Source organism: Bipolaris sorokiniana (genome assembly GCF_000338995.1).
Source record: "Bipolaris sorokiniana ND90Pr unplaced genomic scaffold COCSAscaffold_9, whole genome shotgun sequence".
NCBI lineage: Eukaryota > Fungi > Ascomycota > Dothideomycetes > Pleosporales > Pleosporaceae > Bipolaris > Bipolaris sorokiniana.
The window spans coordinates 733,569-760,710 of NW_006911903.1; the positions used below are offsets into that span (position 1 = coordinate 733,569).

General features: G+C 51.9%; 9 protein-coding genes across 9 annotated transcripts; 3 read left to right on the top strand and 6 right to left on the bottom strand.

Moving 5' to 3' along the window:
* The first annotated feature begins 185 nt into the window (after positions 1 to 185).
* COCSADRAFT_37855 (uncharacterized protein) lies at positions 186 to 2,366 on the top strand. Its single transcript, XM_007702824.1, has 8 exons — positions 186 to 295; positions 432 to 490; positions 559 to 709; positions 757 to 844; positions 894 to 965; positions 1,015 to 1,518; positions 1,573 to 1,765; positions 1,815 to 2,366. Exons 1-8 carry the CDS (start codon positions 284 to 286, stop codon positions 2,089 to 2,091), a joined length of 1,356 nt encoding a protein of 451 aa, XP_007701014.1. The 5' UTR covers positions 186 to 283; the 3' UTR covers positions 2,092 to 2,366.
* A 182-nt stretch (positions 2,367 to 2,548) lies between these two features.
* Positions 2,549 to 6,242, bottom strand: COCSADRAFT_37856 (uncharacterized protein). Its single transcript, XM_007702825.1, has 2 exons — positions 5,196 to 6,242; positions 2,549 to 5,143 (listed from the first exon to the last, which is right to left on the bottom strand). The coding sequence occupies exons 1-2, from the start codon at positions 5,853 to 5,855 to the stop codon at positions 2,822 to 2,824; spliced, it is 2,982 nt and encodes a 993-aa protein (XP_007701015.1). The 5' UTR covers positions 5,856 to 6,242; the 3' UTR covers positions 2,549 to 2,821.
* Positions 6,243 to 8,321: 2,079 nt separating this feature from the next.
* COCSADRAFT_37857 (uncharacterized protein) lies at positions 8,322 to 10,128 on the bottom strand. The gene is made up of 5 exons (XM_007702826.1): positions 9,884 to 10,128; positions 9,689 to 9,834; positions 9,498 to 9,625; positions 8,807 to 9,451; positions 8,322 to 8,754 (listed from the first exon to the last, which is right to left on the bottom strand). The coding sequence occupies exons 1-5, from the start codon at positions 10,091 to 10,093 to the stop codon at positions 8,606 to 8,608; spliced, it is 1,278 nt and encodes a 425-aa protein (XP_007701016.1). The 5' UTR covers positions 10,094 to 10,128; the 3' UTR covers positions 8,322 to 8,605.
* Positions 10,129 to 12,384: 2,256 nt separating this feature from the next.
* COCSADRAFT_37858 (uncharacterized protein) lies at positions 12,385 to 14,839 on the top strand. Its single transcript, XM_007702827.1, has 9 exons — positions 12,385 to 12,589; positions 12,656 to 12,726; positions 12,782 to 12,805; positions 12,854 to 12,943; positions 13,003 to 13,085; positions 13,145 to 13,525; positions 13,605 to 13,624; positions 13,702 to 14,031; positions 14,088 to 14,839. Exons 1-9 carry the CDS (start codon positions 12,482 to 12,484, stop codon positions 14,628 to 14,630), a joined length of 1,650 nt encoding a protein of 549 aa, XP_007701017.1. The 5' UTR covers positions 12,385 to 12,481; the 3' UTR covers positions 14,631 to 14,839.
* A 102-nt stretch (positions 14,840 to 14,941) lies between these two features.
* On the bottom strand, positions 14,942 to 16,672 carry COCSADRAFT_93157 (uncharacterized protein; the record flags this gene model as incomplete). Its single annotated transcript, XM_007703071.1, has 2 exons — positions 14,942 to 16,445; positions 16,500 to 16,672. 2 exons carry the CDS (start codon positions 16,670 to 16,672, stop codon positions 14,942 to 14,944), a joined length of 1,677 nt encoding a protein of 558 aa, XP_007701261.1.
* Positions 16,673 to 18,750: 2,078 nt separating this feature from the next.
* On the top strand, positions 18,751 to 19,995 carry COCSADRAFT_92614 (uncharacterized protein; the record flags this gene model as incomplete). The annotated part of the gene is made up of 2 exons (XM_007703072.1): positions 18,751 to 18,994; positions 19,127 to 19,995. The coding sequence occupies 2 exons, from the start codon at positions 18,751 to 18,753 to the stop codon at positions 19,993 to 19,995; spliced, it is 1,113 nt and encodes a 370-aa protein (XP_007701262.1).
* A 574-nt stretch (positions 19,996 to 20,569) lies between these two features.
* Positions 20,570 to 22,122, bottom strand: COCSADRAFT_161521 (uncharacterized protein; the record flags this gene model as incomplete). Its single annotated transcript, XM_007703073.1, has 6 exons — positions 20,570 to 21,273; positions 21,323 to 21,504; positions 21,560 to 21,637; positions 21,692 to 21,861; positions 21,917 to 22,026; positions 22,107 to 22,122. The coding sequence occupies 6 exons, from the start codon at positions 22,120 to 22,122 to the stop codon at positions 20,570 to 20,572; spliced, it is 1,260 nt and encodes a 419-aa protein (XP_007701263.1).
* A 1,283-nt stretch (positions 22,123 to 23,405) lies between these two features.
* COCSADRAFT_182282 (uncharacterized protein) lies at positions 23,406 to 25,348 on the bottom strand (the record flags this gene model as incomplete). Its single annotated transcript, XM_007703074.1, has 2 exons — positions 23,406 to 24,904; positions 24,977 to 25,348. 2 exons carry the CDS (start codon positions 25,346 to 25,348, stop codon positions 23,756 to 23,758), a joined length of 1,521 nt encoding a protein of 506 aa, XP_007701264.1. The 3' UTR covers positions 23,406 to 23,755.
* Positions 25,349 to 25,380: 32 nt separating this feature from the next.
* COCSADRAFT_37865 (uncharacterized protein) lies at positions 25,381 to 26,952 on the bottom strand. Its single transcript, XM_007702828.1, has 2 exons — positions 26,385 to 26,952; positions 25,381 to 26,322 (listed from the first exon to the last, which is right to left on the bottom strand). Exons 1-2 carry the CDS (start codon positions 26,548 to 26,550, stop codon positions 25,685 to 25,687), a joined length of 804 nt encoding a protein of 267 aa, XP_007701018.1. The 5' UTR covers positions 26,551 to 26,952; the 3' UTR covers positions 25,381 to 25,684.
* Between the last annotated feature and the right edge of the window lie 190 nt (positions 26,953 to 27,142).

Sequence of the window (27,142 nt, forward strand, 5' to 3'; positions counted from 1 at the left end):
AAGACTAATGCATAAAGCATATCTGTTATGCCAGGGCGTACCTGAGCGTGCACCAGTGCCCCCCCCCCCGACTGTGCTGCTGGCGTTGTGCGTGGTTGGCGTGGACGATTGGGGCAAAGTGGCTCGTCGCGTAAACAAAGGGCCCCTGCATCCGACCCCACCAAACTACGACCAACGCGGCGCTTCTCACCGCCTGAACCCAGAACACTTCTACCCTCCAGCCTCGACGCCGGAACCCTGACGTCCCTTTCGACAGTCTGTTTGACACAGAAATCCATCCACCATGCGAGGAGAGGTATGTCTGCCTGCATTGGCCTTTGGATAGCCATGCATGCCCGCCCACACACGACACACCAACCTGGCACCCCCTCACTTCGCCGCAACAAAGGCATATTACTACTTGTACTATAGGCTAACATTATGCTTCATAGATCTGCCACCTTCACATTGGCCAAGCTGGAACCCAGCTGGGCAACAGCGCCTGGGAGCTGTATGTGACTACACCCGCTACGCGCGCCCCCCGAACTGCCTGTTCCATCACTGACACCATGGCCTCAGTTACCTCCTCGAGCACGGCCTGTTGCCTGATGGTCGCCCCAACCCCGACGCGAAGGAACTTGGCGAGAATGGTTCTTACGAGACCTTCTTCACCGAGACCGGCAGCGGCAAATACGTCCCCCGTTCCATCTTCGTCGACTTGGACCCCTCTGTACGTGGATACCATGCCGCACAATCGAACAACGCTGACGGTAACAGCCCATCGACGAGATCCGAACTGGCGCCTACCGCCAATTGTTCCACCCCGAGCTGTTGATCAGCGGCAAGGAGGATGCTGCCAACAACTGTGCGTATAGGAAAGCGTTTCGGGCATGCAGCGTCACTAACGACAGCAGATGCTCGTGGCCACTACACTATTGGCAAGGAGATGGTCGACAGCGTGATTGAGAAGATCCGTCGCGTTGCTGGTGAGCACCATCATCATCGCCAACCAGTCCCACTTGCTGACACGACCAGACAACTGCTCTTCCCTTCAGGGTTTCCTCATCTTCCACTCTTTCGGTGGTGGTACTGGTTCTGGATTCGGTGCTCTCCTGCTCGAGCGCCTCTCGACCGACTACGGCAAGAAGTGCAAGCTCGAATTCGCCGTCTACCCTGCTCCTCGCGTCTCCACCTCCGTTGTCGAGCCCTACAACGCCGTTCTCTCAACACACAGCACCATTGAGAACTCCGACTGCACGTTCCTCGTCGACAACGAGGCTGTCTACGACATCTGCCGACGCAGCTTGGACATTCCCCGCCCCAACTACGAGCACCTCAACCGCCTGATTGCTCAGGTCGTCAGCTCCATCACCTCCAGTCTGCGTTTCGATGGTGCACTCAACGTTGACCTGAACGAGTTCCAAACCAACTTGGTCCCATACCCCCGTATCCACTACCCCCTCATCAGTTACGCTCCTGTCATTTCGGCCAAGAAGAGCTCCCACGAGAGCTTCAAGGTTTCTGACCTTACCTTCCAATGTACGTTCTTTTTTTCTCAACCACTATGCATATGCGCCTTGCTAATCTGAACAGGCTTCGAGCCCAACAACCAGATGGTTGTCTGTGACCCGCGCAACGGAAAGTACATGGCAGTCGCCCTTCTGTACCGTGGTGACATCGTTCCCCGCGACTGCTCGGCTGCCGCCGGTGCTCTCAAGGCCAAATCGTCCTTCAACTTGGTTGAGTGGTGTCCTACTGGTTTCAAGCTCGGAATCAACTACACCAAGTATGTTTTTTGCCCTTCATTTTGATCCACCACCACTAACAAGATACAGGCCCATCAGCGTTCCCGGAAGCGAACTTGCCGCTGTCGACCGAAGTGTTGCCATGCTTAGCAACACTACTGCCATTGCCGAGGCCTGGTCTCGTCTTGACCACAAGTTTGATCTCATGTACTCGAAGCGTGCTTTCGTTCATTGGTACGTTGGTGAGGGTATGGAGGAAGGAGAGTTCTCCGAGGCTCGTGAGGATCTGGCTGCGTTGGAGAAGGATTACGAAGAGGTTGCCAACGACTCTCTCGATGACGAGGGTGTTGAGGAGGGCGAGTACTAAATTTTGTCAAATATGCATGTGGAGTGATGCAGTGGAGAGATTACTAAGCGTATGTGCTGGGTTCAGCAAAAGACTTCTGGATGCTGCAGTGTTGATCGCGATTTTCCACAGGTGAATCGAGGTCTTGCGTTGATGATCTCTGTGGCTGATCATTATTTAATTCGTTTCTTCTAAATATCTTGTTGTGACAGAGTCCAAGTCAAATCTGGTGGACATGTAGTCAGTTTGTTCAACACGCTAGTTAGAATCTAATTAGTACAATTGCTTCACACATGATCACAATGCACCAGAAAGATGACAAGTCCAATAGCAATCCAAAATCTATGGGTTATCTTCCAGCAATACCAGTCCATTAGACAGGAAATGGAAGATGGTATAACGATAAAAAAAGCCTGGCGCGCTGCCTGTTTTGGCTCTACTAAACAACTAATACCAACGCTTAATGCCTTTCTCAATTCCCCCCCCCCCCCAATGGTCATTTTTTGTCAAACGACCAGCTTCTTCTTTCTTGTTTCCCCTTCAATGAATTCCCTGCTCAAACCAGTAAGAGGTAGAATAAGACAATCTAATATGATATAAATTTCGCAATCTCGTCCGAGAAAGGAATGAAAGGTTGTTGAATGTGTGAATGTACAAGAAAAGAAAAAAAGAACAGAAAAAAAAGTGATATCCTCTCTATTTCCTCTCTCCCCGGGATTTCGGGAAAAGGAGAAGCGGATAAACAAGGGGCTCAATGGAACCGTCTCATTTCAAACCCGTCAGTGTGCGACCTCGCGGGTGGACTAAACGTGCGTTCTGAATCCGCGGTGCTAGGTGGGAGCGCACCCGATACACCAGGTGCATCTATGCTATGTACGGGCCGCAAGTTTGTTTCCGATAGGGACGCAGCGTCACGCACGGCGGCTGAAGAAACGAGACCGGATCGTGGATCGAGCGTGTTAGTGCGAGGCGGGGTATCGTAGTCGGTTGCTTCAGGGATATCAGCCATGGCGGCTTCCTCGTCGTTGCCGTGGCGGTTGCGGGAGAAGAAGCGGTTGCGATGGGTACGCTCGCGCATGGTGGACGAGGCGTTTGTGCCTACGCGCTGGAGACTGGTGCTGCGGCCGCTTTCTTGGGAGCCGCGGCCATTGCGCTCGAGGCTGTGGCCGGGGGAGGTGACGCGCACGACGGTGGCGCGGGTGCGGGATTCCATTTCGCGGTCTTCGAGGACGTCGCCGCTGGGGTCGTCGAGGCCAATGGATTTCATGCCCAGGGAGAAGTCGACGCGGCGGCCCATTGCTGAGAGCGTTTCGGGGGCTGTTCGTGTACCGGGTTGACGGAGGATGGAGCCGTGGCGGGTGGGACCGGTGCCGGCAGATGTAGGAGGGACGTTGTCAGTAGCGCTTCCTGGGGCTGGTGCTACAAAAGGCTGGTCCTGAGGCTCGTTGTGAATGTGGCCGTTGGGCTGATCGGGTGTGCCATTGATGCCAACACCAGGCGTAGCAGGGTTTTGCAGGTTTTGAAGATAGACGGGGAACGATTCCTTTTGACCGGGGTAGCGCATGCGGGGGCCTTCGATTTCGCATTCCTGGATAGCCATGGTAAGTGCACAGATGAACTTGTTGCGACGCTGCAACCTGAGCAATTCGTTTTGCCAGTTAGACTTGTAAAAGAAGACGACGTTGAGTTCGAGCCAGTGGACCTCCTGGACAGCGCGGAGTTCAGTAAGGATGTTGGTCTGGTATTCACGCTTCTCAGATGTGACGAATTCGAGGAGGACGTTGCGGAGACGCTCAATCTGCTCCAAGGTCGTACCAAACTTGATGATGATAGGAATAGCTTCGGCGAGAGCTCCAGAACGACGGTGATTAAGGATAAAGAGAGTGTTGAGGTAGCTGTTGGGTGCCTGAACAATATGACCTTGCATCTTCTTGAACTCCGTGTAGAAGAGGGCGATTTCCTTGACAAAATAGTCGTCACCGCGACCGAGATCACCCGTGTTACCGTAGACAGTGACACGGTCACCAACATCGTAAGGGTGCTTGACGAAGACGAAGATGCACGACTGTAGGAACTCCTGAGCGGTAGCGGAAAAGAGCCAGGACAACGCGAGAAGAGCCGAACCAGCAGACGTAAGTACACCGGCAGCCGAAGTCGAAAGGAGCGAGATGAAGACAATAATGGTGATGATGACCACAATGAAGACGAAGACATCGTCCAGCTTGGAGACAACACTATCGAGATCCTTGAGAGAAGCAGTGATGGACTTGCGCTCACGGCCAATCTCTACACAGACAGCCTCGAGTTCTTCCATTGAAATGTCACCGTTCATGTCCTTATCAAACATGGAAAATGCGGCCGTAGCCTCCTCGTCGCTGTCAAAGGCATTGTTGAGATCCTCGGAGTGTACAGTTTCAGTTTCGGGTCGTGCAAAGGTGCGGTACAAGCGGCGTGCCAGTACCTGGGCGCCACTTGTGGTACTAATGAGCTGCAGTACAACCTGGTGGGGATGGCCGCTGCTGGTCACCTGGCGACCAGTGAAGTCTCCAGCAACCTTTCCAGCAATGTCACCAAACTTGCTGAAGCCAACCTTGATGTTCTTCTGAGCTTCGGTCAACACTTGACCAGGGGTACGGGCGCCAGATTTCTGGGTTTCCTCGCTCTGCTCGAACTCCGAATCTTCCATAGTAATCTTCTCCTTTGAGAATCTGTACAGCTTGGTAAGACTGCCAATTTGGAACTTGTTCAGTTCAATCCTGTCCTGGTAGGTTCGGAGATGGAAGCTGATGGCAATGAGCTGGATAATGATCTTCTCGATGAAGTTGAGAACGAAGCCGATAAAGAAAGACACGAGCACTTTGTTCATGTCGCGTTCCCAGTCTTTGGTTGTCTTGTTTCCGTCGAGATGGTGGTTGGTCATAGTCGGGAGAAAAGATATTTCAATGGCCAGCCACCAGAAGAAGAGAGTGGCAGGCAGTTCAAGCTGCTTGCCCATGTCCCTCCATTTCTTGCTGTTATTGGTGAAGAGACTTGATACAAGGCCAATTGGCCAGGGAAGTAACTTAGCAAGGACCTGCAATAGATGTTAGCATATGGTGATGCGATGGATGCAGAATTAACCTTACTCTGCCAGCCCACAGTGTCAACCAAACAATCATAAGCCATATAGAGAACCAAACCAGCTTAACCCCACCCACAGTAGCCTCTTTGAAGGCAAACGCTCCAACGAGTAGAGGGATCAGAATCAGTAGCACCATGGGCGTGATGTAGGTAAAGTAGCGGACAAGCCATGACGAGTTGTGAACCTTTTTGAAGAACTTGGAGAAGCTGGTGGTGGGGTTCTCTGGTGGCTTGTAGCGAGCAGCCTGCTCGTGCAATGGATTTGTGGCCGCATCAAAGTCGTCGACAAGGTTGTCGCGGCGAGATCGCACCCGTGTCATGGACCGGGTCGTGGACTGATTCCGCATGAGGGCTTCTTTCTCGTCGAGGCCTTGCTCGATTGCAAGCACAGCGAGGTCATCGTTGAGCCTGCTCGCTTGCTCACGGGTTTGTGTAGGCGATTGCACGTCCCTCATGGATATCATGTCTGGTTCAGTGTCAACAGTAAGGTGTGCGCCAGACTGCGATCGGTTATGTAACGGTCGTGCGTTATTATTCAGGTGCGGGTGGTGGTGGTCGTCCCCAAAAACCGTGCCGTCTTCGTCGGAAGACCGCTGGTGACCGTATTGTGTGTTGTTGTCCATGTTGTATGTCGGCTCAGGCCGCTCGACATTTGGGGTCGTCATGGCGAATAAACACAGTTGGACCCGTAGACGTCGTGGATGATGATCGGCGCGCGATAGGAGACCGCGGTAGCCCTTGTTAAAGAGATCAGGGTAATATGGCAGCTCACGTCAGGCACTGAAACGAGCGTTTACTTTTTTCTTTCGGGGTACAAGGGCAATCAATGGCTTGGAGTTGCTATTCGGCTGGTCCTAGGTGAAAGGGTGAACTAGTGAAACCGAGTGGTGTGACGTCAGGAGCGTGTCTCGTTAGTGATTCTAGCGAGTGACTGAGGTGAATTGAACAGCGTGCTGCACAGATCAGTTGAGAGTGGGAGCGAAGGAGAATAAATTCAAGAGAAGCAGGGTAGGACAACGGGTGGCAGCAGCGTGTGTATGTATCCTTCGGGTGGAGCTCGCCTTGGGGTTAAAGGAGCAGCGAGGCAGCGCTGGGGCAGCGATTATTTTTGGGGACATAGCGATCTCTGCTTGCTTAGCATTCCAATGCCAACCTTGTGGTGGGCAGGAAAACTGGGTCGCAAAGGGTCGGCGGACGTGTGCGTGGCCATGGCAAAGTCGCCGGTGGGTCTCACGGTACCGTCTAGAATGTCTGTTGGGACGGGGCTCTGGGAATGAAAGGGTCTGCAAAGACAACGGTGCACCAACCAGACATGGGCCAAGGGCTCGATAGCCTTCGCCTCGGTGCACCAAGACGCCGTCATCCTGTGCCTTTTGCAAGTGCAAACACGGCATTCTTCTTTGACATCCGTCGTCGTCCGCGCCGTTGGGGCCTGCGCGACGCTCCCACGTAGCGCCCGCCACCGACGTCACCCAGCATCCGTATGCAGGTCCTGCCCATTGCTTTAGTTACTCTTTTTTTGTGTACAAAATTTCTTCGCCTTAGTTTGATCTAGAGTAGGGTAGACACTGCGCGCAAGTAGCTGATGACGTTTCCTGAGAAGCTAGCACAGCTCCTTTCCATGTCTAATCGGCCATTCCGCTTGACCCTGCCTGGTTCAAAGGCAAATTCTCCAAGCCTTTTCTTATCTTTGATTTGAGGGACGCGCTGCTTATCGTGCGAACGAGTTTCAGAGAAAAAGCCGCCAGTTTACACAAAAAGCTTGTTGCGTGCCGATCCTAATCCCGCCCCCTGCATAGCCAAGGCTTCCTAGCGATGGCGTCGTGGGGTGCTCCTTCAAGATCGATGTCCCCAACTCCAGCAAAAGGATCGCATTCTCCAGTTTCGCGGACCCGCTGAAGTCTCTTCCTTCTCCATCTTTCTGACCCAGAGACGTTCTGGCCATGGGCAACGGGGTTCGCCTTCCCTGTGCCGCCTGCACCCAACTTACTCATGGCTGCTGCCAATACCAACACTAGAATTCTCCCCTACACGTCGATCACCAAATTTACGGACGAGTGGAACCCTCGACACCGCATCCGTCCATCTTTCAATGCTCAAGCCCGACGAGGCGACGTGTCCTCGCAGCACAAACACTAAGCGATACGTCGTAGAGATCCGTGGTGGAGGCCGTATGCCCGGATCGTACAATCCACCGATTCCATGACCCCAACTGTGGGTCACTCTCGCTGAATTGTGTCATACCCCGTATAAACCAAAAGATAATCTTCGTCATTTTGAGCTACCCAACCCAATGCCGAGGGTCAAGGTCAACTGGTGTAGTCCCTGATTCTGTGGTATGTATGCTGTCTCCGCATCTTTGGTGTGGAGTTGTATACATGAGTTGTTTTTCCTCTCGTATAAAGTAGGCGCGCAAACTGCAACCTCATGGTGACACCCCTTGCAATTCGACATCCAACTAGTAATCGAGGCAAGAGCATCATAGAGTCGAAAGAACGAATTATACATGGCACGCCTTCTCTTTAGCTTCTCAGACGGTCTCTGAGCTGTCTAGTCTGGAAGTATTCTGCCGTTGGAATGATGTCTAGCACGACTTGGCACGAAGATGTCGTAAGTTGTGCAATGACGCTGACGCGCTAAGGACTCGTGTCGCCTCATTCGCACTCTACTCCAACTAGTTCCCAGCTGGAAACTTTGATGGAGTTTTATCTTCTCTGCACTTTTGCATGTACAGTTAGATATGCTGTGCATCGCATAGCACTGCGCGGCTTGCAGAAAGAACAGGTCCCGGTATCCCGCATTGGGCCTGGCGCCTTGGCGTCGATATCCGTACTCTCAGTGGAGTTTGAAAAGATGAAAGGACTCATGAAATTCATGATTCAAGGTTGCTGCTGAAAATGATACAGCATCACTAAACGCCCCCATCACGTTTTGATAATCGTTCGTTCCATCGCCCTTCGTCCCGTGCTCAGTTCCAAGCTTGCTGCTGCAATCAAACTGCCCGAGAGCTTGCTTGATGGTCTCAATAACAGCCTGTCCACCAGCCGTGAAGTTAGTGTTTCTTCAAAGATCAAAAGCATACTTGACAGAAAATGACAACCACCTGGTAAAGAAATTCCTTTAGCGCTCATAGCCGTTCTGAGGCTCTACAGGTGACACGTGAACGCTAACCCCCATGCCGCTTGTCGGGGCCGAGTCGTTTATTGGTCATGCAGATACTATTAAAATCGACCTACTATCCGCTTTGAACGCCTACCGCGAATAAAAGTTGACAAGTCCAATTTACATATCCTTGGATCTTCGCCATGCAAGCAGATGGTACAACGAAACAAGGGCAAACTCTTCTGTGACAACCACATTTTTGTTGTACAATTTTTCTCCTTTCTTCCTCCCTTTGAACCTACTGCTTCTCCGGCTAGCCCGTTTTTGCCTCGTCTTCAGCCGTACCAAAGCCTCCCCAACCCTCGAATTCGTCCGCAAACTTGACTGCCGCGTTAAGCCAATGGCTTGATGCATTGTCTGAGGCACCCCATGTCTCTTCTGCCACCTTCAGAGCCCGCAATGCTTGGTTTTATCAGTCGAAATACAACATGAGTTGATGGATGTTATGACTTGCCTTTCACGTAGTGCGCGTCTTTCGCATGGGGGCCATTCAGTGCCTTATCCACAACATGTTTCCAACTCTTTTTACTATCTTCACCCGGAATTGCTTTGTCCATATCAATCACTGGCCGGGTCTGAGCAATGTACACTGCAAGTGCAAATAGCCACCATTGTCGCAGTAGGCTCACATGGAACTTTGCTGGGACCAAAGGAAGCAAGATTCGAACGGCATGTGAGCTTGTGAGCACATGAACAATGAAAAAGTCATACTTGCCATGAGAAAGAGCTGGTGTGCCCACCAAAAGCCCCATGCCTACTTCCTGAGCGGCACGGAATTGTTCAGTTGGACTGGTGATATCCCAAGCATTCCAGTATTCTAAGAGTGCTTCTTCTTGCTCTTCCAACACCTTTGTGATGTCTCCACTCCTATCATCATACAAACCATCGAAGCGACTATCTTGGCGCACCTTGTCTAGTAAACCGATCAGGCCAGACTGAGCGCCAGTCGCGCTATGAGGGCTAGGCTTGGTGTATTTCGGGTCATCAACGTATTTGTGCAGGGAGCTGTAGCAGCAAGAGCCCATCGCCAAAGCCTCAATCGCCACGGTTTTAGAGTTTAGCTCATATGCGTATCCAAGGTGGATAAGGGGATGTGCGACTATATGGTTTAGTAAAATATTGTTAGTTGTGGGCGTTGAACGTACGTCCAGAGATCATGCCGTTGATCAATGGTTCCTTTCCTTCGAACAAAAACTCTTCGAGGACTTGCTCGACGCTATACTTTTTGGTCACGAGCTGGTCCTCGAAGAAATCGATAAAGGCACGTTGGTACCTGGTCATAGAGTCAGCAGTCGACCCTCATTTCAGAACAGCACTGTGACAACTGGCAACGTACTCTGGTTTTCCCAAGAAGTCGCGCCAATCATCTTTGGTGATTTCGCCCGGCGCATCCTGCCAGGGCTCCAATTCTTCGGCTTCCTTTTCGTAGATGTCGTTTAGATGCTCGGCAGTGCCTCCAAGAAGGTAAGCTGATCCTAGGATCTACGCGAGATGCTTAGCAGCCACAGGCTTTGTTGGGTGAGCAGCATACGTGCGGTGCATGGTTATGGAATATGAGATTGTGATATAAGATTCCGTAGTTGGCATGATTTGCCTTGAGAAGATGTTTGAGGGTCCGCGGTCGCTTCTCGGCGGCTGTTTCGATATCATGGATTTCCACCGAGGGTAGGTTGACAGTGAGATACGAACCCTCTCCGCCGCGAAGGAAAGAGGGTAGCGATATTCTCGGTAGGCTGAACATTTTGCGCGGTGGTGTCGGATGATGCAAGAGGAGGTTTGCGGGGAAGGAGGGCAAGGAGGAACTCGCGTCGCGCCTTCCTCAATACGGTATGACGTGATGTGTTCAGTGCTGCTTGCAAGGTCTACCGCCATCGGTGTTAGTGTCGGACCACCAGCGCCGCATCCGAGAGCCTTGTCCTGTCTCCAACCCACGTCTAACCTTCAACGAGCTGCCTGTTCCATACTCCTACGCCTTGGCCGCCCCGTCATGCCACACGCCTGCAAAGGGCGGTTTCAAGTCCATTACTCCATCGGGCAGTTTCCTGCATGTGTCGATCTCTGCGACCTTTTTCAGTGAAGGCTAGACTCCTGCAAAACTCTAGGCCCGCACTTATTTCTCACGTGTTGCTCCATCCTCACTCACCAACTCGGTCTTCTGCTCCGTCGTGTCTTTTTGCACATGCTTGATTGGGTAGGAAAGCTAGAGTGTCGATTGCAGCAGCATTTTGGGGGAAATACTAGTTTCATCCTAGGCACCGATTTGCTAATACTTACGTGCCCGTTTTAGTTCACCAGACGCCCACAGTCATCAAAAAACCCAGATTCTACCTATACAGGTACTCTCGTTATCCTTGCAAAGTCGAATTTGCCTTGACACTCCCACTGCGCCCTGAACTCTATCTAGTAAGGATAGAATAATATATCGTAATATGGTCAGATACCTCAGCATAGTCAGCCACTCATGGCCGCAGTTACCCGCCAATCGGCGTTCGATCTCAAATTCTACCCCTTGTTCCTCACTACATGCCGTCCAATGTCCCAACACGAGTACCCAACGCGAAGCAGCGAGCCCGCCCTTCAGGTTGAAGCGAGTCACTTCTCACACGTCGCACACTTGCAGAGCTACCTCCGATTGTTGGAAGCATCATCACGTGTGGGAGAAGACAATGGCCGTGCAATGGGCCTACCAGTTGTCTGCAGTTCTCAGGATATAACTGATGGGTTTGGGGCTCCACTCTAAGTTGTCAGGTCCGATCTAGGTGTTACAGCCGTCCGTTCGTGACCAGGAATCCACCACAACTTCGTCATTCGGCATTCTTTGTCAAAGATCGAATTCGGATGACGTAAGGATATCTGCCAGATTATTTGTTCACTAAACGATTCACAATGACAGACCTATTTGAAAATGTGTAGGTCGAATCATCTAACTAGAACATCTACTGGTCGGGATTCTTGTCAAGCACTTTCACAAACACATTTTTAAACACATACGAGAAAACTGTCTAATTTCATCCATCGGGCCTTGTGGAAGATTGACATTACTGTGAATAGAAAGCGTCATTCTTTGCTGGCACAGTACAGGGTTCACGTCCGTTGCGCATGTTCCACCACCATCGCGTACTTGCTTCGCATTTTACTGCCCTTGCCATTGCTTCCATGGACTACTGGAAATGATGGCTTTAAATTGATTGTCAATAAGTATCTACTGAATGACCCTCCTTGCGAATGTTCAAGACCAGGAGTCAAATTGTCGCATCCGAGGTCAATTGGACGCCCAAAAATTATTTTAAGTGCCGCTTGGTGGCGTTCTGCCGGCACGCTGGCATCAATGATTCCTACGTGTTTCGATCGTTGACAACCGACACACGGTCACATTCGGGTCTTGGTAGGACACACCTGTACACGCTTTCACAAACGTTGCACTCACTCGTCTAGCAGTTTTTGGTATTACACAGTGTGCTGTAGTGCCACTCCATCCCACTATGGACTCGAGAACCTAACGGCGGATGCGAGCGGCTGTGAGATTGGTTCGAATATAAAGCCAAGTGTGCCATCACCCCACCAGCGCATCTGCAACACCAACTAACACCGTTGGCACAAGTCCCCAAATAATGTTTTTGCTAATTGAGTCAAGCGCCGTCCCTGCCTCAGGCCATTGATCAAGCGAGAATCTACTAGTCGATATACAGGTCAGGCGAGAAGCCCTAGTACCAATTTCGTTCGCTACCAATGCAAGACAAGACCACGGATCCCATGCACCACGAGCCGCACCCTTGTGGGATGTGCGACCGCTGTCTTGCATTGCATGACGGCAAAACTGCAGACACGCGCGCTCCCCCTAGCTTGTTCTTAGCAGGTGGCCCAGAACAGGAAATTTAGTAGCGTGATGCGATTGGTGGGCTTAAGGGGGGTTACAAAGACTAGGGATCATGCAAGTATCTGAACTCAACAGCTCGGTTAGGTGGTTGTATGCACGAGCTGATCTTCATGTATGCGCTTTATTATTTTTATCCCTCGTTTTTACCCGGGAACATTTCTACCATCTTGTCTTTTCACCATCCTTTGTGTCGCTATCTTACGCTGCCTTCTTTTGTTAGGGTTTAATTCTTTTCTGTGCGCTACAATCGCCATGTCACCTAAGAACGGTGACGTCGAGCTGGACGTTGTGTCAACTGAATCCACAGATAAGCAAGATGATCTTGCTTTGGCGAGACTAGGTAAAAAGGCCGTATTGAAGGTATGTATAGAACACCATGTTTCTCTAGAGAAAAGGCCAAACACTCAGCTAATTGACATTATACAGCGCCGTTTTGGCTTCTTGTCCATCCTGGGGTTTAGCTGTACAGTTCTGATCACATGGGAAGCGTCATTAGTGTGTGTTTACTCTACTTTGCGCTTCTGTGAGCCACGTTGCTGACTCTTATCCTAGCTTGTTCCTCGTTGGTTTCCAAAAGTGAGTCGTAGCCTTCTTAGTAACGATACAAATACTTAGCAAACATAGCGGAGGTTCTGCTGGAGTCATCTATGGCTACATCGTCGTATGGGCTGGCACTGTGTCTGTTTTCATAGTACTTAGTGAGTTGGTATCAATGTAAGTCTATTCTCCCCCCACACTTGGAATTAGCATAAGGATTTATTAATACTGAATAGGGCCCCTACTTCTGGTGGCCAATACCACTGGGTATCTATGCTCGCCCCTCAAAATTCCCAGGTACTACTTAGCTATGTTTCCGGTATGTTCTACGTTCACCTTTACAAATCGATATCTGTTTATTAATACATGATAACGTAGGGTGGCTCACTCTTTGCGGCTGGCTAGCATCTCTCGGCTCAGGCGCTTTCTTGACCGGTGGACTGATCCAAGGTCTTATTATGCTATGTCGACCTACGTCATATGTCCCTCAAAACTGGCACGTTACCCTCTTTTATTGGGCTGTGATAGCCTTCTGCATCTTCATCAATGTCGGAGCCGGCTGGCTGTTGCCCAAGTTCGAAGGCACGCTGCTGTTCTTACATATCCTTGGTTTCTTCGCCATTTTGATCCCTCTTCTGGTAATGGGACCGCAGGGAGATGCCAAGGAAATTTTTACAACATTTTTGAATATGGGAGGCTGGAAGAGTCAGGGGTTGAGCTTTTGTGTGGGCATCATGGGGAGTGTGTTTGCTTTCGTCGGTGAGTTTTCCTTGGTTGATTCATCTCTGATCACCCGGTCTCTCCTAAAAGAACACGTTCTAACTAACATGGATATCAGGTGGTGACGGTCCTATCCATGTAAGTCTCCCGAACCTCAGGTCCCAATTTCAGAGAAATAAACAGCACCAGCAACTCATCTGCTAACTCTTTCGCAGCTCTCCGAAGAAATTCAGAATGCGCAGGTCGTCGTCCCCCGCTCAATTATGATTGGTATCGCTATGAACGGCACCCTCGGTTTCGGCATGCTCCTCGCTGTCCTCTTCCGCATGGGCGATCTTTCTTCCGTCCTCGCTGAAAACCCCGCGTTCCCGTTCATGGCCATCTTCCACCGCGCAGTACAATCGCGATCTGGCGCTGCCGTAATGGCTTCACTAGTCATGGTTCTAACCATCGGCGCAGGCGTCGGTCTCTCAGCCTCCACGTCCCGCATCTGCTGGGCCTTCGCCCGAGACAAAGGGTTACCAGGCTGGAAAACACTAAGCAAGGTAGACACCCCTCATTTTCTCTGTTCCCAGATTGCCGACAAGCTTACACATTACAGGTCAGCTCCAGAACCCAAATCCCCGTCTCCGCCGTCCTCTTCACAAACATAACTGCTTGCCTCCTCGCCCTCATCAACATCGGCTCCACCACCGCCTTCAACGGCATCATCTCCGTCGCCATCGCCGGCCTCTTCTCCTCGTACCTCCTTACTTGTACCTTGCTACTCTACCGCCGTTGCACAGGCGGTGTCGTCTCCTATATGGATCCTACCATCGCACTGCCATCATCGCCGCTCAATCAAAACTCAAAAGTACATGCAGTATGGGGCCCCTGGCGTCTCCCCGCCGCTCTCGGCATCGTAAACAATGCGTTTGCATGCGCCTATCTGTGTTTTGTGCTCTTCTTTAGTTTTTGGCCTAGCTTCGCCCAGGTTACGGTGCAGAATATGAATTGGGCGGTGCTGGTTACCAGTGTGATTGCGGGAATGAGCGTTGTGTATTATGTGGTTTGGGCGAGGAAAGTGTATCGTGGGCCGGTGGTGGAGGTGGAGGTGGCGAGAGAGGGTAGTGGTGGTGGGGTGAGGGGTAATGAGAGGGTGTAAGGGTGGCTGGAATTATTAGTGAGCTTTTGTGACATAGATGGGGAGGTATAGGCGTGGTTTTTCTCCGATAGATGAGATGTGCATTGTACTACTCAGGGCAAGATTTAAAACTTGGCATGGGAGTTAATCATGATTCATGAACATCGTTTTTACAAGAAAAGCACATCGAGATAGGGCCGAGCGGCTCAAATTGAACATAGCCTATTTACTGAGTAATTCATCTATACTACGTAAAATATCATCATCATCATCATCATCATCATCATATACGCGTTAAATAGCAAAAACAATATTGGCATGAACCTGCCACTCTAAGCAAGCCAGAACCAAATCTTCTGCCAGATATTCTTCGGTACGGGCGCCCCCGAAATATCATCCTTGCACAGCTCATTCATTTCCCGGACTCCAGTCGTGACATCGATACTTTGGACGGGTATTGCAAACCGAGTCCTAGTCGCAATCTTGTGGCCAAAATAGAGGATGAGGAAAATGGGCAGGGTAATATATGCGGCGAGGAAGTCGGAAACGTCCCAATTCGCCGGCACAAAGACCTGAAAGCCGTTGGTGAGGGTGAGCAGCGAGATGACGAAGAGGGTAAAGTAAGTGAGGTATGGCTGGAACAGTGTGCGGTAAGGCAGGGTATGAAGAACGCCGTTGAAGATCATAGCTTTGCGGAAGCGGATGTAGGTGATCATGACGACGATCCAGGCGATGAAGCCGGAAATGGTGGAGATGTTGGAGAACCAGAGGAAGACTTGGGCGCCGGTGTTGGAGACGTTGAGGTAGGCAAGGAGACCGATTACCCAGGTAGCGAGGACGGCGACGTATGGGACGCCTTTTTTGCTGGTTCGGCCGAAGATCTTGGGGGCTTCGCCGTTGAGGGCCATGCCATAGAGGACGCGCGAGCCGGAGAAGAGGAAGGCGTTGCCGGCGGACCAGGCGGATGTCAGGACGGCGGCGTTGACAACGTGGTTCAAGCCTGCGATGCCGGCTCTTTGGATGCCGATGACGAAGGGAGACGCTGAGGCGTTGGAGCTACCGCTGAGGAGACGGTCGTCGTCTGAGGGGACAATGACACCGATGATGAAAGATCCAAGACCGTAGAAGATGGCCAAACGGTAAACAAAGCGACCCGCGGCCTTGGGGATGTTGCGGCGAGGAGCAATGGTCTCTCCAGCAGCAAGGGCGATCAGTTCAGGCGAGGTGATGAAGGCGAAGCCAGCCCGGACAAAGGCAGTCCAGTATGCAAGGAAATTTCCAGCATGTCCATCTACGATGTATGGCTTGAAAGCTCCGGGATTGTTCCAGTATCTAAAACCCAGACGGCCTTGATCATTTGGACTTCCACCAAGCATAATGACGAAACCCAGGATAACGAGGCCGATGATGGTTATAAACTTGATAGAGGCAAACCAGAACTCGGCTTCTCCAAAAAGCTCGACGGCAATGATGTTAAGGAAGAGGACCACAATCAGGAAAATAGTGATCCACACAGCATTGTGAACGGGAGTTTGCCAGTAGTCGAGCAGAATGGCTCCAGCCGTGGCCTCTGCGGCAACAAGAATAGCGTACGCATACCAGTAATTCCATCCCGCGGCAAAAGCTAAGCTGGGGTCGACGAATCGTTTGACGAAGTATGGGATCGTGATTCCGCGCATTGGTAAAAAGGTGACGATTTCGGCCAAGTTATTCATGACGTTGTAAACAACGAGCATCATGCTCAGGTAGGCCATGAACAAAGGTGCGGGGCCGACGAGAGCGAGAATAGAGCCAGACCCGATGAAGAGACCAGTACCAATGGCACCACCAAGGGCACTGCATAGTCATGAGCATCCAGACTGTTTTCAAGATGGACATGCGCATACTTACAGAAACTGAATATGCCTAGACTTCAACCCACGGTGTGTGTCTCCTCCTCGCCCCGTCTCGCCGCCAACAGTAGCAGCGCCATGGACAATAGGCTCCTCGAAGCCAACATTATTCTCCTCGTAGCCATAGGGGGCCGACTCAGGCTTTTCATCAGCCATGTAGTGGTTCGGCATGATTGGAGTGGTTGGAGAGTAAAGTGACGGACTCGCCGGTACCAAACTTGGCCAGTGTAAGTCGGGAGATGGTAGGCTATTATATAGTGTACTACAAGATACGGCGTCACGACAAGCGCAAGGCGGGGTGGCGCGCGAGCGAGCTGTTCAGGCAGAGATTTCCAACATGGTGAAATGGGCCGAGACGGGAGGAAAGGGTACTCTACTTACCCAGGTTGGGGTTCCAAGAGGGCATCCATGGTATGGGACGATCCTGTAGCGTTGGCGGCGCAGAGGCATGCATAACTAGGCGACTCTGGAGAACCAATTGTCGTTAGGTAATGGCAAACTACCGATGAAAAGGCGGGGGAAATGACCTTGGCGTGCTGTGAAGGATGCCACACAGAGCAAGCCTGGCGTGATAACGCCCTGGTCGTGCGTCTCGCATTTTCTCGGCTCTGTCTTTGCTGGGCGCTGGGCACTGTTCAAGGCGTGGTGTGTGAAGACATTTTTCAGCCCAGCCCCATGAGCAGAGTGAGGGCTTATGGCTTTGAGCCGAAGAAAAGCGCGCGCCGTGGGGTTGAGGCTCAGCTTCGCCATAGCCAGAGCCCTGACAAGCTTCTGGAATATGCGCTAGGTGGCGCTATGAGAATTAGTGTCCGCTAGTGCCCCACCCATGGTTTGCCAGATGCTGCCCGGCAGTGTGCACACTGGAGACCATCCATGTGGTTCATGGAGAAGGGTGCGGATTCATGGCCTCGTCCGGGGATCGCGGGGGCTAGCTCTACGACCCTTATTGGCCCCCGGTGTCATTGTGCGACGGCCAGTATTCGGCAGCACTCCTATAACAACGTCTTGAGTCGGCTGTCAGACTACGCGTCATACGTCTTGTGCAACCATCACAGCTTGCAGGGTTTTCTCTTTGCTCGCTTAGACTGGTGCCTGCAAAGTCTGCGTCCTTATCATTTCATGCCACAAGAAAAGATGCCGTTGTCTCTTACTCATCACACCGCTAGGTTTTGCAAACGTAAAAGATACTCGTCCAAAAAAGCCTCTCTGGCGCAACCACTTGGCTCAGAACATGTTCGTTGCGGGTCCTGGTGGAGACACCAACCCCAGAGCGCTATGGGCACATGGCGTGACCCACTGTCCTCTAGACGTCAACCTATCCAGCTGTCTGCACTTTGACATAAGGCTATTTTCTCTGCACAACTATTTCAGTGATAGGCAAGTCTCTCATGCTATCCAATACGAGATTGTTGCGGCCTGGAAGTGACCACTACACTGGGTTTCCCCAAACACGGACATGGGTCAAGTAGGTACCCCGGGCCCATAATACTGCCGCAATCCAGCGATCAGCACGGCACCTGATTGCAGTGGTGGAGAGTTATCCAGCATTCTGTGTCGTGTACCTAATTGGAATCAAGAAATATAATCTGTATCCTCGCTGCGCCAACGTCAGCCCATGTTATGAAGTCGTCAGCCATTCTCGGGATTGAGACCAACACACCGGCAGTTACCACTACACTCACTCGTACTATGCTGATATCGATATGCTGAGTGGCGACTATGCAACAAGAAAGGGACAAATTGATACATTCCTAGAGCACCGCCGTTTGCAAATCCACTTGGTCAACCTTTGCGCCAAAGGAGAAAGCTGCCACTTCGACATGCCATGGGTTATTTCTTCCGACAACCCTTCCGAAGCCACCTTCCTCCACGCTTTCGTTTTGGTACCATTCTAGCTCTGATACGTAGCAAATCGCAAACAACCTTTTCAGCCTCCAGGACGCATCAAGACGCAAACAGGAAGAAATACATTGCAGTACAAAGTGAAAGACACTGCAGTTCTCATCGTACACTCGCAGCCCCAGATGTATGGAGGTTATATGAGGCTCAACTTCGGCGCAAAAGAACCGCCACCCATGCAACCCCTCACCCGGTCACCCGTCAGCGGTAGCAAGCGAAAGCACAAGCGTACGACAACAAGACGTCATGCACGGAAATCCCTGATGCTTCCACTATACTTCCACCATGTTCTTGCCTGAACGACTCAAGATGCAATCAACCCCTGCGCCCGTAGCACCCCCCAACCCGCCATGATACCACAAGACGTGATCGAAAAAGCACTATCCAGAGCCCAAGAAAGCGCATCACATAGCTGGGAACACAGCACAGTATTTGAAGCCCTCCTTGAATACCGCAACCCATCCTACAGCGTCTTCTCCCCCGACCCGTTTCCAAACGGCGCAACGCCAAGACTGAAGATCCAAGACATTGACGCCCTACGCTATGTAAGACCGCTGATCCGGACCGATACCCCAACGCTCAGCGAAGACAACGGTGCGTTTCCCCCCCTTGCATACTCCGTACCCTCGCGTAAAACCGTCAAAAAAAAAGCCGACCACGAAAAGAGAAATGGACGAATACGAACCGCAGATTATCAAACAAACAAATCGTTAAAAAAAATCCCAGGCTCATCAGCAGACCCAACATCCCTGTGTCTCCCCACCCTCCTCCTCGCTCACTCCCCATCCCTCCCCCCTTCCACCAGGACTACCTATTCCACCGCACTATCCCGCCAACTCGACCAGCTTCTAAAAGAAACACCGCGTTTCCCAAACGGCGCGCTATCCCACCGCTCAGCGTACCCCTCACTATGGTCCGATTTCATCTACATGGCGCCACCCATCCTCGCCTACATTGGCGTATCAAACCGCAATGTATCTCTAATCTGTGAAAGCGTGCGCCAGTGCAAATTGTACTGCGAGGTCCTAGGTACACCATCGGGTTCTTGGCGCCATATTGCCAACCTTAGCCCTACTACCGCGGAGAAAGTGAAACAAGATGACGGTGCGTGGAGCACGAGTAACGCGTGGGCGGCAGCGGGCATGGCACGTGTACTAGCTACCCTGCTGCACTCTCCCTTTGCCGCGCAGACGAAAGCAGAGCAAGTCTTGCTTGTTGAAATGATAAAAGGTATTCTGGATGCAGCGAGAGCGGTGGACACGCATCCCTCGCGTCTGCTGCGCAATTATCTAGATGATGAGAGTGCGTTTGTGGAGGTGGCGGGGACGGCGTTGATGGCTGCGACGGTGTTTAGAATTGCGGGTTTGAAAGGCGCGGGTGCGGTGTTTGGGTGTGAGTATACCGAGTGGGCGAGGGAGAAGATGAGGGCTGTGGCGGAACATGTTGATGTGCGGACGGGGGTTGCGGCGCCGGTTGTGAATTCGCTGAGAGAAAGGGAGGAAATGCCACTGGGAGAGGTTAATCCCGAGGCACAGGCGTTTGTTGTTTTGTTGTTTGCTGCGTGGCGGGATTGGAGTCAAGCTCAATCACTGTAGGTAGACGTGCCTGGTAGGGGTTCTAGGGGTTGAGACTAGTTTGTAGAAAGCGTTGCTAGTGATGCTGTGCTACGAACCACGTATCAAAGGAGACCATGTCGTGAAGATGCAGTAATAGCAGCAGTAGCGTTGTATTTCGTGTACACTGAGCCAAAAAAAAATGCGCTCGAGTCCCGAGACTTTCCTCTCCCATTATCAAAATATTAAACAGTTACTCGTCTACAATACCCCGCTATGCAAAAAAAACGACTAAAAAAGATGGAGAAGAAGATTCGGCAGGTCGTCAACGTCCAAGCGCTTGACCTCTATCTTCCATCCGTCATTACAACAACGATCTAACAGCCAAGAAAAAACAAGTCACGAAGGTGCACTTGTGTGTATCCAGAAAGTTCGTGAGTTGGGTCTGACCTCGAACAAAAAACATGGATCGTTAAAGAGAGCAACAGTAAGAAGAATGGACGTCTGGCCTTTACAAGGTGATGACGTCAAAGCATGTGGATGGCATGGTAAATACATGACATGTCGTCGCTCCAATCGTTACTCGCTGGTGTCGTCAAAGCAGTCACAAGCAGGCCTAGTCGGTTCGGCCCTTGCCGTCGACAACGCCGTTGGACCTCTGGCTCTTCTCGTTGGGCTTCACGGGGATGGTAAAACACTTGATACCAAGGTAGTCACATATGCTCGTGATGACCAGATGCGCCCATTTTCCGTAAACAACGAAGGCGAAAACAAAGTATGCGCGGAGGTACCAGAGCTCGAAGCTAGCAGAGACGGGACCAAAGGTAGTTCCGGGAATGGTAAAGTAAGGGTGGTTGACAATCAACGCTCCTCCAATCATGGGCGCCAGCATAATGGTCCAGTAGGGGAACGGTTGGTGGGTGAGATGCGCCAGGATAATCTTGGTCGTCATTCGTCCAAAGACTAGCGACATGGTGAGGCAGTAGAGAACCAGGTGGTTATCCTCGAGGAGTTTCGAGTATGGCGATCCCAGCCAAGCCATGGTGCAGACAACGAAGATAATCAGGGGCGTCCATTCTTTGAGTAGTGGAAGCACGGGCTGGTTCCTGGCTCGGCGCGCACGCGCAACGTTGAGGATGCATTCAGGGAGGTGCGCAACGAAAAAGGTGAAGAGAAGGATTGGCACCCAGAGTTCCTTGATAGTGATGTCGCCAATCTCCGCCTTGTAGGACGGGAAGTAGTTGGCAAGCGGGGTCGACCAGATCTCCGGACCGAAGTATCCGGACAGGCAGATGAAAGTGCATGCGAGAATCAGGCCCTCTGTATCGCGTGAGCTAATGTTCAGGAGAGCGCATGTATCCAGACTCACCCGTAGGTCCGTTAAAGTATCCCAGATACAGGGTATGCGTGTGGTACGTCTCCCACGTCGAGAAGAACATAGGCAGAACAGGAATAAGGGCAGTAAAGGCACCAATCTTGGTCGAGCCGTATCCAACAGCCGCAGTCTCCAGGAGGCTTGCCAGTGTGCAGTTCAAAGAATCAATGCCGTGGCTATGTGTCACAGTCAGTGACGTGGTCTGGCGCGTTTGGCTACATTTTCACATACTCAAACAGTTCACCCAGCGGGCTCGACGAGCCGGTGCGACGCGCTTGCTTTCCGTCGACGTTGTCCATGGTGGAGTACCTGCAAGAGCATTAGCGCAATGCTTGAGCGCGCGCAAACGTAGTGTTTGCTTACATCCACATGCCAAAGGCGAAGCTGTAGTAGACCCATGAGGGCGCTGGTCCGACGAGATCGGGAATGTACACCTCGAGCAGCACAATGTTTCCAAGGATGAAGCAGAAGCCGAGTAGTGTGACGAGGTTCGGGGCGAGCCAGAGCGGCAGTAGTTCGACAAAGGCATTCCACTGCGCTAAAGTCAGACGGGTCTTGTAGGTTGCGGGGGTGCATGGCGCAGCGTACGTAGTGCTTTAGGATGTAGCGGGAGATGAAGGACTTGTCGACGCTCGAGTATTTGTACGTCCGCAGGTGCTGCAGGGCATCTTCAGAGACACACTCATGCTTCTTTGTCTCTGCAGACGTGTCGGTGGTTAGCAGAAAAATAAAACCGGTGGGCTAAAGGCCGGGCGCGCGCCAGGGGGGCAGTTTGTACCTTTGCTCGGCGGCATAGTGGGCGTGGTGACAGGAAGTGGCAGCGACATTTAGGTTAGCAGGGCGGGATTAATTTATACTGGTTTACGATTGACCATGCACTGCGGTGGGGGGAATCTGCACTTCAGGAGCCGCCTGTCTCTTGTGGGTTGGGGTGGGCGTTTGGCTTCAGCGGCGGTCAAACTTGTAAAAGGGACGGGTCCGTCGGCTCGGTAGGCGGAGGGCCAGGGATCTCAGGGCCAGGGGTCCAGAAATTGCACGTCATTGCTCAGTTCCCAATGCTTCTGGCACGTGAAAGGTCCGTCATGTGGCTCTTGCGCCCCTTTACTACATAGTATGTCCGCTACACAGTAGTACTACCACATACCCACACATGTACCACCACCGTCTATACTGCTAGCCTTTGCACACCCTCTTTGCTCATTCTACCTCAGCGGAAATCATCTTGTCATTTAATGGGAATACCGACTGTGTTCGAGCGTCACGCAACGAAGCACCACTGTGAGCCCTGGGTTCTACATTGCAAGCTCCTTCTTCCAGTGAGTAATCATCACGTGGCATGACGCCGTAGGAAGCTTTCCTTTTATCCAGGTTCCAACAAAGGATATTGTTGTACAGTGGATTAGGACGTCAATCTCCTTTAGTTTTGGCAAATTTGGCTTCAGAGACCTATTTTGGGCTCTGAGCCAAAATGGTAGATGCATCAAGAAGAGATTACTATTGGCCTGAATGCCGTATGAACAGTTGTGGCTAACCCGGAGATGAGTGATACGAATACTTAGTCTGTGGATGACTGTCTTGTACTCGGGCTGTCGGGCAAGCCATACTGGAAGCATTGTCGGATCTGCGATGCGATACATTACCAGGGGCACTATTATGTCGTTTTCGTATCCCCCAAACACAAGGCTACATGCGCGCTTGTTCCTGTTGAATTTTGTAAGGTGGCGGTCGTGGATAAATCCGTTTCCCGAGTCGTCTATCTATACGATACATTTTTCGACGACAATTCGGTATATCATCTCGCGTGGCTCTGTGGGGAGGCTAGGTAAAGTCAGCTTTCGGAGTGAATCCTTAAAAGTAATATCTCGGGCCTCTATGTCTTCGATCTTTCTAGCCAGCAGCATACCGTTCGTGTGCATAGGAGAAACGCTCATCTTTGCAACCGTGTAATTGCCAAGAGGATTCAAAGTCGTGTGTAAAGCCCTGGTGTTCAGGCGGAAATGCGGAGGATATAATGAGTTTTTATAGCACCTATGAGTGAGTCATAATTTGGAGTTGAGGAAATGGAGTAACAGTATGTCAACCATGGGTGGAAAGACTTGACCATTGAATTCTCGCTTCCTCATCCATAACACTTAGCTGTGATAACAAACAGGCACGACGTGGCATGGTACATGCTATAAATGTACCCGAATAAAGAGGACTGCTTCTGTGAAGAATTTGGTGCACAAAATAATGGTGATACCATATCAACAGCGGCTGACTCCGCTTGAACAAAGTCTCGCTAGCAGAGTCGCTCATTACGCCTAAGCTCACAATCCAAATCACACACAAACCACCATACTAAGACCGATAGCCCTGATCTGCAATTGAGCAGGATCAGCTGGACAAAAACCACCTGGACATGAGTAGACACACATGAGCCTTCATTTACGATGCTGCGGCCGCCTTCCTTTGATCCTCCTCTTTCCGCATGTCCTCCAAAAACTTCTCCCATGTTTCGATCGTGCCCTGGAAGAAATCCACGTGTGCGTCTGCCAGATCACCGAGCGTGTCCTTGAACTCGATGGCTTTGATGCGTTCAAAATCAGCCACTTCCTTGACAGTGTGTTCATCAAATGCCTCGCTGGCCTTCTTTGAAAGCTCCACTTCGCCCGTCAGACGCTCAATCTCGACTTCGAGTTTGCGGACCCGTTGCCGACGCGCTTGGTCGTGATCGATGCCTCGGAAATCCTCAACCTTGGATCGCAAGAAGCCAGATGCACCCATGCCCGCTCCAGTTGCGCTAGCCAGCGAATCACGGTCCGCAGCAGACTTGGCTAGATATTCGCTCAACTGCTCAAAGTCAAGCTGCTTGCCCTCCCTCGTTCGAAGAAGCGTCTTCACGGCTTGGATATACGCGTCCATGTCTCGCAAACTAGTCAAGTAGTTCTGGTCTGTGTGATCGCGAATGGACTTGAAGCCCTGTGAGGTGGTGTTGACAGAAGCGGCGAACGAGGTCAGGTTGCCCTCGACTACGGGCTCCATGGTAGTCAGCTTCTGGCACTGCGTCGCCAGGTCGGCGTAATCGGTCTCCAAGTCTCCCTGCCGCCGGGCGACCTTGACTGTAACCTTTTCGACATTGTTCAAGTCTTCGCTGAGCTTGTTGGCCCGTTCGCTGACTTCGATGAAGCGCTGGTCCGGCTTGTGTATCTTGGTGAAGGTGTTGACGAATGTGTCTGCTATGGCATCGACGAAGCCGCCGCTGCCTTGGTCAGACCCGCTTGCTGCCCTCGACGATCTTCCCTTCATGTGCTGGTTCCAATCTGGGCTCTCGAGGAAGTTGATGACAAGTACGGCTCTTCGCAGTACAGGATGCAGCGCTATCCGCTTAAGGAAGCGGTGCAGGGAGTGGGCTCTTCTCTGTGTAAAGTCCGGACCGAAGCGGTCTCCGCGCACATACTCCATTTTGTGCTTGTCGGGTAGTGGAGGGACGGCGCATTGTGGATACTCTTTGGAAAGCTGTTTCCAGAGGAAGACAAAGTCTGTGAAGCGGCGGCGCACGGAGAATTCGGGCTTCTGGAAGGACTGGAAGTCGGACTATAGGTGGGGTTAGGTGTTAGAGATGGGCTACGTGAAGACAGAACTGCAGGTACGGGCCAAGGTACCAACCTTTGTGGTCACAAGGTAGGAGACATATTGATTCTGGGTGCCTGCCAACTCTTTCTGTGGGCTGCCGACAAACGTCTCTAGGCGCCCTTCGCTGAAGTCGCCCCCCATTGCGCGTCTGCGGGGTGCGTTTGGATCGCGGGTAAGTATCAGGCAACTCTGGGTGAACTCTTCAAAGTCGCTTAGGCAGTCGTAGTCTAGCTCGTCTAGTAAATCGTTGCACTGATCGCGAGGGCTTCCTGTCTGCTGTGGTCCTAGTAAGCTCGGAGCTGAGTCGGTGACGTCGGTTGGAGAGGCAGTGTTAGGGTGGCCTGGGCTCTCGCCCGCACCCTCGCCCTCCCAGATGAGCGACCGGCACCGGATCCGCTCGTACATTGCTTCAAAGTCATCAACACTTGACAGCAGCATGTGGTCACAAGGTCTGTATTCAAAGGCTCAACGAGCGTATTTGGTGTGCAAGTATCAATCGTTCCTGCTCAGCTAAGTGCAAACAGGCCTGCAATCATACCACAGTCGGTGAATATCTACAGTGAATGCGGAATACGCAACTTATCCAAGCAAACGCGCTCCCTTGTCGCGTGCATGGTCAGATACATTCATGCTTAATACAGAAGGCCACCCTAAACCCTTGGTCTGTAAACCAGAAAAGTGTAACGGTATCATCGTGACATAATCAAACACTCGTAACTCAAGCCCATTAGTGCGTACACATTACTGCTCAGCACCGAAGCGCTTGCCAAACTCGTTGAAGAGCTTGGGGGATATCTCATCGCTGCTGTTTCCATTCACGGTCCACAGCACGCCCAGCTTGTCGTAGTGCTCAAGCAGAGGCTCGCTGGTTTCCTTGAAGCTCTGGAGACGCGCCTTCCACACCTCTGGGTCGTCGTCTGCGCGTCGCGTAAGCGGTTCACCCGTGACATCGTCTTTGCCCGGCACCTTTGGCGCATTAAACGTAGTGTTGTAAACGCGCCCCGAGGGTTCGTGCACCCAGCGATTGCAGATGCGGTCGATGATGATGTCACTAGGCGTGTTGAGATGGACGACCATGTTGATGGGCACAATGTTGTCGAGTTGAATCGCCTGGGCAGCAGTGCGTGGGAAGCCGTCGAGGATGAAAGATGCCGAGGGGTGGTTGGAGAAGGTGTAGCGCGGGGCCCGCACCTCGGACGGAATCATGACCGAGTCAACTGTAGTGTCGGCCATGTCCATGGAACTGAAGTTGAGGGCATATGGTCGCAGCGCATTGTCCCGTATCCATCCCCGCGTCGTCAGTTCATTCACAATCAGGCGCAGGATCATTGTGTCTGGCACCAGCTTTCCGGACTTCATGGTCGACTCGGCCTTGATGCCTGCGATAGGTCAGCATTGGTTTATTTTATTTTTTCCTAGCGCGGGGAACGAGCGCGCATACCGAGAGGAGTCCGCTCCCTCACATTCTTCCTCAGCAGGTCGCCAGAACTGATTGCCGACAGTTGAGAGAATTTGGTCATCAAGCGCTCCGTCTGAGTGCCCTTGCCAACACCGGGCGCGCCTACCAGGATGATTCTGGCCGCCCTTGCTAAACTTGGTATGTGCATTATGTTGTACTGTGTGAGAAGGTGGCCGTGGGTGGGTAGAGGGGGAGAGGGGGCTGCGATGGCTATGTATGCCGGGGTATTTGTCGGTACGAGAAGTGAAGCGCGGCGGGCTTCGCGGCGGATGTGCAAATATTAAAAATGGTCCATTGTAAGCGGAGGTCGGGGGAAGGGAATAGCGATCTGGGGAAAGCGAAGAAGGAAGAAGGAGAAGGAGGAGGAGGAGGATGGAGAACGGCGACACGGCCAAAGTCCTTTTTCGTAGGACAACACGCTGACCAACGTCGGGTAAACGTGGAGGAGGGGACGGCAAGGCCCAGAACTGAATCGCATGCTCACGCAAACCACTGTCGATGTTGCGGCCATCGGCCATCGACCACGGTAAAGCCTCGGCCATGACCACAATGGCTACTTTGCGCTTAACGGGGGCGCATAATACCCGATGATAGTCCCCGGAGCACCTGCACGGCCTGCGTCTAGATTCATACATAGCATGTATGTGTATCCGGCCTGTTCCTAGGCGCAATTAATCATCCGTCATGGATACGCAGGCCAGTGCCAGTGCCAGTGTGTGCCAGGCCCCGTTGGTGGCGGC